The sequence below is a fragment of the Talpa europaea genome (genome assembly GCF_964194135.1).
Source record: "Talpa europaea genome assembly, chromosome: 4".
Lineage (NCBI taxonomy): Eukaryota > Metazoa > Chordata > Mammalia > Eulipotyphla > Talpidae > Talpa > Talpa europaea.
Window position 1 is genome coordinate 52556708 of NC_140070.1, and position 14421 is coordinate 52571128.

Genomic DNA, 14421 nt, shown 5'->3' on the forward strand with positions numbered 1-14421 from the left:
TATTTATTTTACAGTTTCTAGTCAGAGCAAACCATTTTCATTTTCATGCTTTCCAGAGTTCACAAAGCAAATTAAAAAACAACTTCCCACATCAGGTAATGACTTTTGCTAAGGTGTCTGTGGGGTGAGTTTGGTCTGTGGAAGAATAGTTCTACTTCTGTCAAAATAAAGGGTCAGATGGATCTAATTTATATCAACCTCCTGGGTGAGGAGTCCAGATGGTTTCCATTTGGTCCCAATTGGAAACAGTCAGACTATTTTTATGCCAGACTATTTTAGGTGACTTTATGGACAGGAGACTTTTGGTCTGCTGCTTGGAAAATTGAACTCACAATACTGAATCAAAACCCCCACTCAGAAGCCTGACACCTTGTGTGTGCATGTGTGTCTACATCCAAAGTTTTACTCCTTTCCAAAGGTTTAATTACAACAATCTGACAACTTCCTATTTAGCAGCCACTTATAAATTGAAAGAAGAGGCATCCTGTTCCTTTCGTATGCCTGCAGAGGTCGGCCAGGTGTTTATCCAAGCCAGTCCTGCCTCCAAGCACCACGAACACAAAGAAACACTGTACTAGAGGTTCTCAGTTGAGCAGTATCCAAGGCACCCAGATGACTGGACCTCTAGCCCCCAAGGTTCTGGATCAGAAGTAGTTTTAAGGTTAGACTGCAGAACTTGCATTTTTCTCAAGTTTCCAGATGATGCAGAAGGTACAGGGACCACATTTTGAGGACTCCTGCTTGATTTACTTTGCTCAGTGAAGAGAACCAAAGGGCAGAGTGAGGTTCCTAAGATGCCTCTTCTCTGCCATAGAAACCACAAAACAGGGTTTGAAATAACAGTTTTAGAGGCACTTAGTACATGGTAAATATTATTGCCTGGCTTCTTGGTTTTATTTCTGGATTTCATCAAACCATTGAAACATTGGAATGGGACCAACCTGGGGGAGAACTTCCACATGTAAAGTGTCCCCACTTGCGCCCTGAAGATCAGATGCATGTTTCTGAAGCTGCATGCTTCCTGGGAAGCCATCCAGAGGCCCCACATGGACTCACTCAACCTGATGCCTCTTCCCATTTCCTCTTTGGTTATTTGCCAAGATCCCTCAGTGATCTATAGTTTAGTATCATTCCTGACTTTATTGAACCAGCTAGTAGGTCTTGTCAATTCTACCTCCTAAATGTGATGCCTATCTTTCCATCATGACAGCCTCAGCCCTGCACTTTATCTTCACTTCAATGAATTGTTCTAAGTCTCCAAATTAGTCTCCCACCATCCAGATATTCCTCTCTCTCAAACATTCTGTACAGCTGCCTGGGATTATTTTCAAAATCCCATTTTCTTTATGTCACTGTCTTGCTTCAAAACCATCATGGCTCTCCCTTTCACCTGGAGAAAGTCTACTTTTCATGCCAGCATCCATCCACACTCTTGGTCATTTGGGTCTCCTGGCCTTTCAGTGACATCTGCGGCCCAAGACCAATATGCATTGGCTGTCACACTTTCATTTTGCCGAGCTCTCCCGGCACCTTCACCCTCTGAGCCTTTCCTCATTGCCTTCAGCGTCCTCTCTTTCCCAGGGGATAAGTCTCATCTCATCACTCTTAGACAGTGCCTACTTCTGTGTGGGCTAACAACGAAAGGTCAGGTATGAATTTTTGTAGAACCAAAAGTTCCCCCAAAGAGGTTCTTCGTCTTCTCTCTCACTCTCTGGCTCTTTCTAGGGCCACCACAACAGTGATTTTGATTAACTCAAAATTTTATCTGTGGATTCCAGGTCCAGATAGGACTTATTTCTTGAGGTTGATTTTTAAAAACCTATTTAAAATAGCTCCATTCCATCAACAAGGAGTATGTGTGATTTCCTGTGTAATTACCGGAAGTTTATAAACCAGAACATAAATTGTTTGCTTGATTGCAGGACTTAAGGAAGCAAATTATAATTAGTGTTGGTTGATTCACACCTTGGACCCTGGAACCTATTCATAAAGATTTCCATTGTTTATCTATAACTCCAGGACAACATCCCAAATAGAATAATTTCAGGATTATAGCTGGTAATTTCCTGATTTGGAACTAATTGAAGTGTTTTGAAGATTGCATCTTGACTTTTGAACTTGACCCTTACATTCCTTAATGCTGCGAACATTCCTCCACACTGCAGCTAGCATATAAGCAACAATGCCTTATTTGGGGAAATGAATTTGCCACTTGGGTGGCACTAGTGCTGTAGTAAAGGTTGGAAGGATCCCAAGTTTGTGGAATGACCATTATATGGTTGAATTTTGCTCCCTAAACTTGTCTGAGTTTTGTACTGGCCCTCCTGTCCCAAGTCCTTGAGAAATGAAATAATCCTGAAAACTGTGGTATGGGGCTTGGCCTGGGAAAGGGAGTGCATCCAGGTGACAGGACATCCCTGAGTCATTGCTGGGTCTTTCAGATGATCATTTTTGGGACCTTAGGCAAGCTGAATAGATCTGCAGGTGACTAATCCTAATGGTCATCTGATAATGCGCAGTCTCCAGCCATCTTCTGGATCTTTATGGATCTGATGGGCTTGTGTGGCAAAGACCAAGCCAGACATCACCAACTCAAGGTTGATCCGTCTTCTGGCTCAGAGCATGGGAGTCCCTGGATCCTTGGGAACTAAGTCATGGGGCTCAGACCACCTCTGCTTTCTGCTCAGTCTTTACATGCTTCTTGGACATAGGGTTTGAGGAAATTTAGGTTCAGAGAAGTAAGTGACTTTCTGGGAATCACACAGCGTCTTCTAAAGAGAGGTTTCAGAACCATAGCTTTGGCTCATTTCACTTACCTCTCCACCTTTGAGGCACACTTGACATTGCCAAGCCACTGTGAAGTTGTCTGAGGCAGGGCAGTACAAAGTCCTGATTGTTGATGAGCTTGTTTTTGTTTTAAAGTAAAGAAATGGAAGATTAGGTAAACATAGGTCGCGAATACAGCTGGGGTGAATCAAGTATGACCGGAGGCTGAGCTTGTGCTCACTCTTTCTCTGAGGAATTTGTTTTCCCTCCAGAGAAAAGAATTTGGTTCTGCTTGAACTTTGGTTCAAGGGCTGGAGCAGGCGATCCCCGTAGTAAGTAACACCAGCCTTCAGAGCCCAACTAGGCATCATGACTCACTAGAAGTCTAAATCCTAAGGAGTGATTTGGACTAGCATTTTCCAAACTAGGTATTTTCACAGGGAAAGATAATATTATTACCTCCCTCAACAGCTGCAGGAAGGACATTTGGGTTGTTTTCCCCGTGGGGGTACAAGTTGCATCAGGTCACTCACAGCCTTGGAAGCTCCCTCCCCTCCAAGGGCACACATCCATTCGTGCCAAGCTGGTTATGCTGGAGGTGAGCCACTGAGATGGTGTTTCTCTTTGTAAAGCTCAGCAGCTGCATAGGAATTTGGCCTTTGGCGTTGGCCCTCTTGTCCTTTTATTTCACTACTGCTGCTTTCTGATGGGGGGGTGTGTAAAAAGAAGCATGATGATCAGCAGCCAAATCATTAATTATTCTGGTGGCAAATTTAACTTCGCAAAGATGTGTACTTGTGAAGAGAGCATAGAAATAAGAAAATCAGGGCCTCCGTGATGCTAGGGGTTAAGCACAACACTATGAAGCAATCCGCAGCCTCTGCAGCACGAGTTCAATACCTGGCCAGCCAGGGAGCAACCCACATGGTGCAGCAGACCTCTCCTGATTCCCCCACTGCTCCCCTCAGCAGTATATTTCACTCAATCTGCCTATTCTGCTCCCCGCTCTGTCTCTGGTGAATCCTCTCACCCCCACGTCTCTGGCCTGTACCCCAGCTCTTGTATGCATAAATAAATAAATCTTTTTAAAAAAGTAAGAAAATCATATCTTATGCATGTTCCTGAATGGTCTCAAGGCATTATAACTACACTATCCTTGGAAAAATAATGAACAGTGAGATAAAAGTTGCCATGATACGATTGCACTCTATGCTTTATTATTCATTCATTCATTCATTCATTCATTCATTCATTCAACAGTTATTAAACACCTACCATGTACCAAATATTGTTCTGATATACTAGCAGTTATTTATAATATTATTCATAACAGCTGTCATTTGCTGTCATTTCCACGCCAGTGATGTAAGGACAAATGAGATCTAGAGAAATTAGGCCCATCCCCAATAAAACTTTCACTATAGATTAGTGTAGGGACAGGAAGGCACAGAGGTTTTCTATGATTCGAGCAGACCGGGTAAAGGAGGAGTCGTGGAGCCCTCAGGCTTTTATTGAGCTTTTACATGTAGTGTACCAACCAGGTATACAGCAGGCAGGGGTGCCAGGGGGCCAGGAGGCCCATAGGCCTCCAAGCCCCCAGCAAGTCTTCATTCTGGGCTTCTCTGGCCTTCTTTCTCCCCTTCTCTCTCCTGCCTCTTCTGCTTCTGCTTCTCTCAGCAAATATCTCAATACTGAACCCTGGTCCACAAAAGTAAAAACATAACTATGGCAATGTAACAAAATGCTGCAAGTGCCCCATCGGGCAGGACAATCCTAATGGTGGGGGGCAGAAAAGCCTGATAATCATTTACCCTACAATTAGTTTCTCCCCTTCCAACTATGTTTGGAAAGAAAATAAATCCTGTCTATTTCATTCAACAACCCAGCAGACTAGTCATACCCAAAGAAACCAACTGAATCTTTTCTTAATTTTTTTTTTAACTGGCAAACTAGAATGGCCCAAAATCTAAATTTCCTTTAAAAGGTCAGTTTCTCCTTCATCACTTGAAAACTTGCACTTTATCATTGACGCTTCTCTCACCGACTGCTCCTGCACACTTCATGTCTGCTTCATGAAGTTAGGAGTTTTTTTCTCTTTAATTCCCTGCTGAACTCTTAGCATCTAGAACTGTGCCTGGCACATAATAAGAGCTCAAAAATATTTTTTGAATGCTGAATAAATTCAGGTGCAAAGGAATCCTGTTTAGCCCTGGAGTTAGAGTCTCAAGTCAGCATGTTAAGTGAAGTTAATATATGTAGTTAAACAATCCTTTTCAATCCTTTAACTTACTCTCCCAAAGCAACATAAAGATATATTTTAAATCCCGCAAAATTTCAGATCACTATTTTTCAGTTGACCCCCAAAAGAAGTAGTTGGCTGGTGTTTAGAGGGGTCCCGTTGCACACAAAGCATATAACTTCAACAACCTGGGGTCCCCAGAAAGCGATCTGGCTCTGGGACTGGACATTTAAATCTCCCATCTCACACCTGCCTAGCAGATGAGCCAGCATTATGTCCATGTCTATTTCTCTTTCTCCATTCTCCTACTGTTCTTTTTTTTTTTTTCTTTGCCAAAATCCTAAGCTTTGAACTGGTGTAAATTAACTGTGCATATTGCCACTCACAGCACTGACCCTGAACTTTATAAAAGCTAGATAGATTTATGGCCATGAACTAGGCTCCAGAACCACTTCCATCAGCCATGAAGTCTACAAAGGCAAGATGGTTCTTTCTCCTTCATATTTTTCATCTTACAGCTCAAAAATGTGGCAGGCTCCTTTAAAGGGCTGAATCCCTATAAAAAGGCTGTCACTTCCCCAGGATCATCAAAGAACTCATTTATTTTCTACAAGAAATTTCTAGAGACATTGATTTTCTCTTTAGACAAAGTAAAGGCAACAACTAAATCTTAAGTGATATTACCTTTCATAAAGAGCAAAGCATGCATGGGGCTTGCTTTTTTAACGAATAAAGGGCACACTGCTTTTAAAAAGTACTTCTTCAATTACATGTATTTCCTCAACAATCTAAATACAATATAAATAAGTAACATCAATATAGCTGCTGATAAGCAGGGGCAGTACTGCATAAAAATAACAAAATACTCAATTTTCTTATAGGAAGCAAGAAAAAAAACGAAGATTTAACCAAAGCTGGTCCTTGGCTAGTGAAATTGCATTTGGCAGATAATGGCATAGATGGGAAAGGAAAAGAAGGAGAAAATGACATGTTGGAATTCACTAAAACTTTAACATGGTAAGTAGCAAAGGAAGAAGTTTTATTTGTCCAACTTTTGAAACTGAGTTTTTGGTTAAATCATGGGGACAATGATCAAATCGCGGCTTTTTAGCAATGCCAAGTGAAGTTTTCAGCCCTGAGGGAAGCTATGGCCTATACTGGTGTTGGTCCATGACCTTAAGAGAAGATGCCAAAGTGGACAGTTGTCTGTAAGTCCCAGAAGGGGTTTCATCTCCAGATTTTTCTTCCCTAATGTCAAGATATAATGTAAAATGTAAGTAAAGAAAGGTGACCCTCTCCAGAGTGAATACTCCTTTGTGTTTGATTACAATGTTGTCCCAACCTCCTCAGGCAGAAAGAAAGAGCAATTCTCAAAAGCTTCTGGAAAACAGAACATGCTAATGCTCTCCACTTATCACTGAGGGTCCTGAGTTCTGTGAAGTTGCTCAGTGGATAGATGGGGCGTGAGGGACTTGTCTTGGGGTCTGTAAGCACAGTTAGCTCCTGGAGTCTACTTAATTGAATAATTACTTGGGGTGGCTTATGTATATGCATTTATGTTGGAGTAAGATTAGGTGTGATCTAGATTATAAGAGACTAACCACCTGTCTACCCGTGGATCCTATCCACCTTTAGTAATACGTGGGATCTATCCTCCACTATTAGCTAGTTCAAAGATGAGATATCACACTTTTCATTTGTGATGAGAAATTACCCTGCTGCTTGAGTCTACCTGCAAGCCTGCACTGGTGGCTTACTCCAGCTTAAAGCAGGAACCAAGTGGCCCTGGTTCCCCCTCATGAGCTAGGCCTCCTTATGTTCAACATCCATCCAGCAGCGGGCTCTGGGGCTGACAAGACAGTACAATCACTCAGGCTGAACTTTCACTAGGCTTTGCTTTCTGCACTGACTGTACTACAAGTAGTAGCTGAATTCATTTCAGAATTTGTAGGGACTCAAAGGAAAACCCAAAAGCCCTTGTTCAGATATTAAGAATTTCAAGATGACAAGAGCAGAGCAATAAACCAAATGAGAGGCCTTATGAGCACAGGGCCTCGTGTGTCTGTGACACCATTAATGTTGCAATAGCACAGTGCCCATGCGAGCAGTCCAAGTCTACATCAGTGTCAGAAAGTCTTTCACCATGGGTTTATGGTGGGGTTTTTTTTTTTTAGTTCTTAGTACTTAATATGTAATATTAAGTACTTAATGTGTAATATTAAGTATTAAATATTTAAATGCTTGTTAAAGTAATAATTTAATTAATTAATTTAAATAATTATTGATAGTTTTAAGTGTTATGAAATATTAAAATATTAAGTATTAAATATTAGGTATTTTAATCTTTTGTTCTCTTTTTAAATAATGTAATAGTTAAGAACGGCTAGAAATTAAAATATATTTTCTTCATCTTTAAAATATATTTTCTTGGTATATGTGAATCAAGCTTTATGATTATTTTCAAGTGACTGACTGGGCTCACAGCTCTGCTCCACGACTTGCTAACAGTGTAATCTTAGGCAAGTTAAATAACTCTTCTATATTTCAGTCTCCTCATCTGTGAAATTTGGAATAATAATATCTAATGCAAGAGATTATTAGAGGGTTAAATGATATCTTGAATATGAGGTGCAAAAAATGAGCACTGGACTCCAGCTAGCACCTTTAAATAAATTTGAAAAAAGGTCCTCTGGGCAGATGAGTTTAAAGAGGCCATAAGTCAGAGGACGTCCCCCTTCCAGGGCTGTGTCTCAGGGTCCAGGTCTTGGTAAGCAGAGCTTGGCTGGATTTCAGGTCCTCACACACATGGAAGGCCCCTGACAGTTGAGGAATGCTCCAGAAAGCCGTGACTGTGGTGAGCCAGCGTGGTGTGGAGGTTAGGTCCATGACGTCCAGAATCAGATCTAGATGCAGACTTGTCAAGCCATAAAATCTACCTTCAATGCTCCCCCTTTTTCTGTGGATCCACTCATCCCCCTTGAAGAATCCATCTTGCCTGAAGAAATTGGACACAGTCAGGCAGTTCTGGAGGCTAAAACCATCCAGTCATAATTAGACTGTTTCCTTGAAAGCAAGATCTAAGTAGGATCTTGGTAGGACCAAGTCTGGTAGGATCATGCTGCCTTGGCCTTGAATTCTGCCACTGAATCAGTAGGAAATATGTTCAAGGAGCAAGAGTGACCTTCCGTTCACCACTGATCTTACCTGAAATTTCATCCCTCCAGCACACTGGCAAGGACTCAAAGTTGTGTTGTTGATAGTCATATGATAAGCAGAAGTCATGTGTTAACTATTCTAATCCCTGCAATATTAGGCACGTAAGATGCATTTAGTAAATATGGAGACAATATAATAGCATCATTAGTACTGCATTTTGGAAGATGCTTTCATAGGAATTGATTATTTTGTCCTAACCACAACTTTTTGAATTAGGACAGCCTCTTTTGGACCAATTTATAGGTAAGGAAGGTGAGACCCAAGAGAACATGTGGCTGGCAAGAGGTATTAGTGGAGCAGAAACCCAGCCTTACCCCTAATTCCATGTCCACTGTTGATGCCTAAGATTCCTAAAGACCTACTTGGCAGGCCAATGCCAGGCCTTGACAGAATTTTCAAAGAAATCAGAAAAATAAAGACAGGTAAAGTGTTTGTCGGAAAACTAAACTTACTTGATTTTAAAATCTCTCCTTCATTGTGAGACCATACCCTTCCTAATTTTTGGTAAAGAATAATTTGGTCTTTAACAGTGTGCTGAAAAAACTGAAAGTTGCCAGGCTGACCTTTATCATTCCCCCCATTAGTATCATTAATGTTAGCGGGCAGGCTGAGGGCTACCTCGGGACCCCCAAACCTGCCTGCTTTAAATGAATTCTGCAGTCCACTGCATAAAGACAAACATATTCTAGTGTATAAGACCTTCAATGAAAAGGAACTTTAATACAATTAGTATGCAGTAGCAAAAAGAGAAAGAGAAAGAACATAGTATTGAAATCAATCACCCAAAGTTACCCATCCCCTCATGGGTGAAGACCTGGTCAAAGAGGGTTGGCCCAAAACAGGACTGCTTAGGCCTGAAAGCCTGCCACAAGTTTAAGGCACCTTCTGGTGGGGACCCATAGGAAAGGGGTAGAAGGGGTCAGACAAGTTTGGAAGGAAAAGAGCAAAATACAAGTCAAGATAAAGGCTGCCACTGTCAGCCTCCCCACAGGTCTTTCACTCATGTCTGTCTCTTTCAAGCATTTCCTTCCATGTCCCAGGTCCCTGGTGCAAGTCCAAGGCTGAGAAGCAAGTGCAGCTTCTTCACATGTCTCTCTGCTCTGGGTGCCTCCTCCAGGTCTCCTTCTTGCTCTCCTTCCTTCTTCCTTCCTTCCCCCAGTCTCTCTAGCTTCTCCCTGTTCATCTCTACCCTTTCTTGGGTGGAGCAGGGAAACTGGAACCTCCCTTTTCCCTGGGGATTACCCTATTACATTATTATTATTTTACATCTTACTGGTATATAAAATCTAAGAGACTGAGAAGCTCTGCATAATACCATACCATATCTTTTGACAAAATAAATGAATGGACGATATAAGGACACTAAAAATGCTTATCTTACCAGTTTGCCCAGGAGAGGCATCCAGACTAGAAAGATAAAAATTGGGGGAAAAAATGGATTCAGTATATCTCCAGTTTCAAATTGGGTCAGTGCATCACCTTTGGAAGTGGTGGGGGTGGGGAGGGAGGGGGTGGGGGGGAGAGGGGAAGGAGATGGAGAAGACCTAAAAGGAAAGATCATACTTCAAAATATTAAACTGAGTCTCTGAGTAACCATGCTTGGAAAATTGCCATTTTGTTTTGTCATTTTCTTTGGCCAGCCTGATCAAATACTCTGCCCACTTAAGGGAAATTGACCTTGGAAACAATGTCCTGGGAGAAATGGCTGCTGCTGACATACTTGAAGCCCTGAGATTCAGAAAGACAGGTAGAGTGTTTTCAGTTATGTGTTCCCCTCCTTCGTCCATGTCCACTTATTCCTGGCTGCTTTGCAACCCCCATGCTCCACCTTTTTCATTATGTAGCTGTCCTGAGCTATGTGACAGCCAGGAGCGCTGTCACGGACTGGTCACCCTCCTGCCAATTTCCCCAATGATTTGCACAGAGTTTAAGAACTTTCATAATGTCACCTGTAGCCTTTGATCTAAGTAATGCATATTTTTAAAGCAAGATTTTTTTTCCCCGCTGCTTTCTTTTCTGTCTTCTCATCCTCACCTATTCTCTGGGGAATGTCTCTCACGCTCTTTTCTCCTCCCCAACCCAATCTGCAAAAGACTTTTCCAGATATCAGCTGGAAAATTCAAGTAACAACCCTCACAAGATGCTGTTGTGATTTTCTGGATCATCAAAGAATGGTTAGATTGGAGAGGACTAAGTCTACCTGATGACCATGGAATCCTTTGGAAATGAGAGAATCACATAGGCAATGAGTAGTTAATGCTAGCTCTGCCTTCCCCTTCACCAATATGCGTGACCAGGATTAATGACTCATTTTTAATGACTCATTTTTACTGCTGATGGAGAGAGGAGAAAACATAATTTTAAACAAAGCTCAGTGAAAGTCATCATAGACATTTCTGAATAACCGAATTCAATGTTTGGAAAAAGGGGGGGACATATTTTTCCACTCTCTGCTAGGTGATATGGAGAGAATTCAGTAGTGCACACATCTGGTCTTTGTCACTTCTTCAATAAAATGGCCTGGAAGCGTGGCATGCTTTGCCATTGCATTTTATAAATGCTGGCAGTTTTCGAGAGAAGAATTACATTGCTGTCCATCCCATTGTCAAAACTACTGCATTGCCATTTCTTAATAGTCTATCAAATGACTTCAAGCTTTTTTAATTATCTCTATATTGTCATGAAGCAGAGCATCCACTTCCTAGTCCATTGGCATGTACTTTGAATTCAGTGGAATTATTCTGTTAAAATTAATTCAAATTTAACTTTAATTTAAACTCAATATACTGAAGGAAGGTTAAGTATTTCATCTGGTTTTACTTGGCACTGCTGTAACTTTTCCATCAGTCACCATGGCAGAAGGCATTAGAGGCTGCGGGTTCTGCCCTGACCAGCACTGCAATGAGTACTGACGATCATTGGTCTCAGATGACTTAATGGGACATGACTGCCACTGGGGATATATTTGGAGCTGCAGAATGTCTCTGTGTCTGCTCAGTAGTAAATGGTTCAACTTGCATATATTGGAAGATAATTATGAAATAACCTACCTGAAAATAGATACTAATTTAAAAGGCATTAAAAAGTAATTTATAGTTTAAGAAATAGGTTTTCTCCAAATATGGTAGTATGTGAGTATCTCTAATGCATCCTTAATTTGAACCAAAATAATTATGGGATGCTATTGATGGAACACTTCAATTAGATTGTTAGTTTGAAAACCAAGAAAGCCTTCCAAAACAGGGTTAACTGGTTGGATGCGACCGGGGAAATTTCTTGTCAGATAGCACTAATGGCATCATTTTAAACATTCAAAGCAATTAGTAATATCACTGATTATAGAAGTAATGTTCCTCTTTTGATTGCTTCTGTGTTCTTATCATTTGCAAGTTAATAAGCTAATTTTGAATTCTAATTCTTCTCTTCCATGAAATTCAAATTAACTGCCTCAGGTCATTTATTTGCCTTCGAAGGAGTTCTTAATTACCTGCCTTTAATGACAGAACCCATAGTGAAAGTTTCTTCAGAAACATCAGCAACCTTATTTCTCAAACAAAAAAGTTAACAGAGGCAAAATGCTATCCACATCTCACAGGGCATTCATTCATTCATTATTTATTTCAATATACATTTATTAAGTGCCTATTGTATGCCAGGCCCTGTTCTAGACACTGGTAAGCTGAGCAGTGAATTCCTGCCTTCCTAGGATTTACTTTCTTTTATTTTTAACTTTTAAAAAAGATTTATTTTATTTATTTATGCATACAGAGCTGGGGTGTAGGCCAGAGGTGTGAGGGTGTGGGGTGAGAGGATTCACCAGAGTGGGGAGAAGAACAGGCAGATTGACTGAAATACACTACTGAGGGGAGCAGTGGGCGAGAAGGAGAGGTCTGCTGTTCTATGTGGGTTAGCTCCCTGCCCAGCAATCAAACTCATGCTGCCATAGCTGCCAGCTGCTGATAGCTTCATAGTGCTGAGACTTTACCCCTTGCACCACCAGGGAAGCTCCAGGAATTACTTTCTAGAGGAGAATGACAGACAGAAATCGGCCACCACAGCAGAAGTAAAATATACACTTTAGTATATCAAATGGGATGCATACTCAAGGGAGAAACAAAGCAAGAAAAAGGACAGAGTGTGTATATGTGGGGCAAGAGGATGCAATCGTAAGATAGCCATGGAAAAGATATTTGGGTAAAGGCTGGAAAGAGCAAGTCATGTAGCTATCTTAGGGAAAAGCATTCCAGGTAGAAGGACTAGCATGTGCAAAGACCTTACGGCAGGAATCTACCTGATGTGTTCTAGTAGCAGTGTGCAGGCCAGGGGGTTGGAATGGAATGAGAGTACTGGGACAAACATTCCCACAAGTAAGCAAGGAGATCAGGGGAACATCTCGACAATTATGAGGCATTTCGTTTTTAACTTTGTTGAGATGAAAGGCTTTTGAGAATTTTAAGCAGAGGAGTAACCTAAGCAGACCCGCATTTTAAAAGGATCACTCCACCTCTATAATGAAAATAGATAGGAGGGGAAGAAAGGACAGAAATCAGGGAGACACATCAGGGAGAAAAATTAAGCACAGTCTTTTACCAGAACCAAGACACCCAGCAAAGTGGAGAATGACGGTGAGGTGAAAAATTGGAAAGAGAAAGATGAAGGAAAATTCAGCACACTGAACAGTTAGGGCTCAGTTACCATCTCCAAAGCCCTGCTTCAGGAAGGCTGCTAACCATGTAGAAGACTATTTTTTTGTATAAACATAAGTGTCCCAAAAAAAGGAACTCCAGATATTGACAGCTGGCCATCTCCCTCATCATGCAAAGAAAACGAGCAGGTAAGCAAGTCCCACACTTGCACAGGAGCTTTCCCTCGGCCTCTGGATGCCTCGTGTTTCACTGAGAATAGAAATCTGAAAATCTCTAGACACGAAGCAAACACAGGAAATCAAACCTGAAATAAAAAGGAAACCTAAAGAGTCAATGCAGACAAAAAAATTATTTTATTTTACTTTTTAAAAAAGATTTATTTTGTATACAAAATAAATGAGATGTGGGGTGAGAGGATTCACCAGAGACAGAGTGGAGAACAGAACAGGCAGATTGACTGAAATACACTGCTGAGGGGAGCAGTAGGCCAGTCAGGAGAGGTCTGCTGCACCATGTGGGTAGCTCCCTGGCTGGGGATCAAACCCGTGCTGCAGTGGCCGCGGATAGCTTCATAGGTTGCATCTTAACCCCTTGCACCACCAGGGAGGCCCCAGAAAAAAAAATTTTTCAAAGAAAGCATACACACTCAGTGAAACAGAATATAATACATCAGTAAAATAAGAACAGGATGATGTGAAGAAAGAATTATTAGAAAATAAGAACCAGGGCCTCCCTGGTGGTGCAAGGGGTTAAGCAAAGCACTGTGAAGCTATCCACAGCCACTGCAGCACAAGTTCGATCCCTGGCCAGGGAGCTACCCACACGGTACAGCAGACCTCTCCTTCCTCGCCCGCTGCTCCCCTCAGCAGTGTATTTCAGTCAGTCTGCCTGTTCTGTTCCCCGCTCTGTCTCTGATGAATCCTCTCACCCCCCACACCTCTGGCCTCTACCCCAGTTCTTGTATACATAAATAAATAAATCTTAAAAAAAAAAAATAAGAACTAGTTCTTGAAAGGTAAAAATGAGAGCCAAAATAAAAATTTCTAAACAGATGTTGAAAGATAAAGGTAATACAGTCTTCAAAAAGTAGACCAAAAGCTAGGCAGATGAAAAAATTGGTGAGAAAATATGAGAGAGGACCAGTCTAAGAGCATCAGTAGCAAACTCATAGTTTCAGAAAGAACAGAGAAAAGTAGAGACAAGGAATAAACAAAAGACTAAATCAAGAATTTTCCCAGAAACAAAGGATATAAATCTCTATCGTGAAAGACTCCATTCAGTGTCCAGCACAGGGAAGGATGAAAGGTCTATCATTGTGGAAACTAACACTGAGGATAAAGAGACGATCCTAACAACTTACTTGGAAAAAAGGCATATAAAGGACTGGGAATCACAGTGACATCACTCCCTAACTAGAGTCAAAGGATCGTTGCCATGACAGCTCTGGAAAAACTATATGAAAGTGAGCAAAGGTGTGGGGACAGGTTTGGGGGACTTGCTCACAGTCTGTGGGTTCTCATCAGTGTACTCACAATTGCAAGACATGACTCACTC

At 41.4% G+C, this 14421-nt stretch overlaps 1 protein-coding gene across 1 annotated transcript in view; it reads left to right on the plus strand.

The window, feature by feature from the left end:
* The window catches only part of LOC311170227 (uncharacterized protein), a gene marked incomplete at both ends in the record, with an annotated part of 35956 nt that overhangs the window by 19631 nt on the left and 1904 nt on the right, over positions 1-14421 (plus strand). The window contains 3 exons of the mRNA XM_084232615.1: positions 1462-1644; positions 5887-6022; positions 9862-9968. Of these exons, the coding sequence (XP_084088741.1) occupies positions 1462-1644; positions 5887-6022; positions 9862-9968 (426 nt within the window). The remainder of the gene's footprint in view (positions 1-1461; positions 1645-5886; positions 6023-9861; positions 9969-14421) is intronic.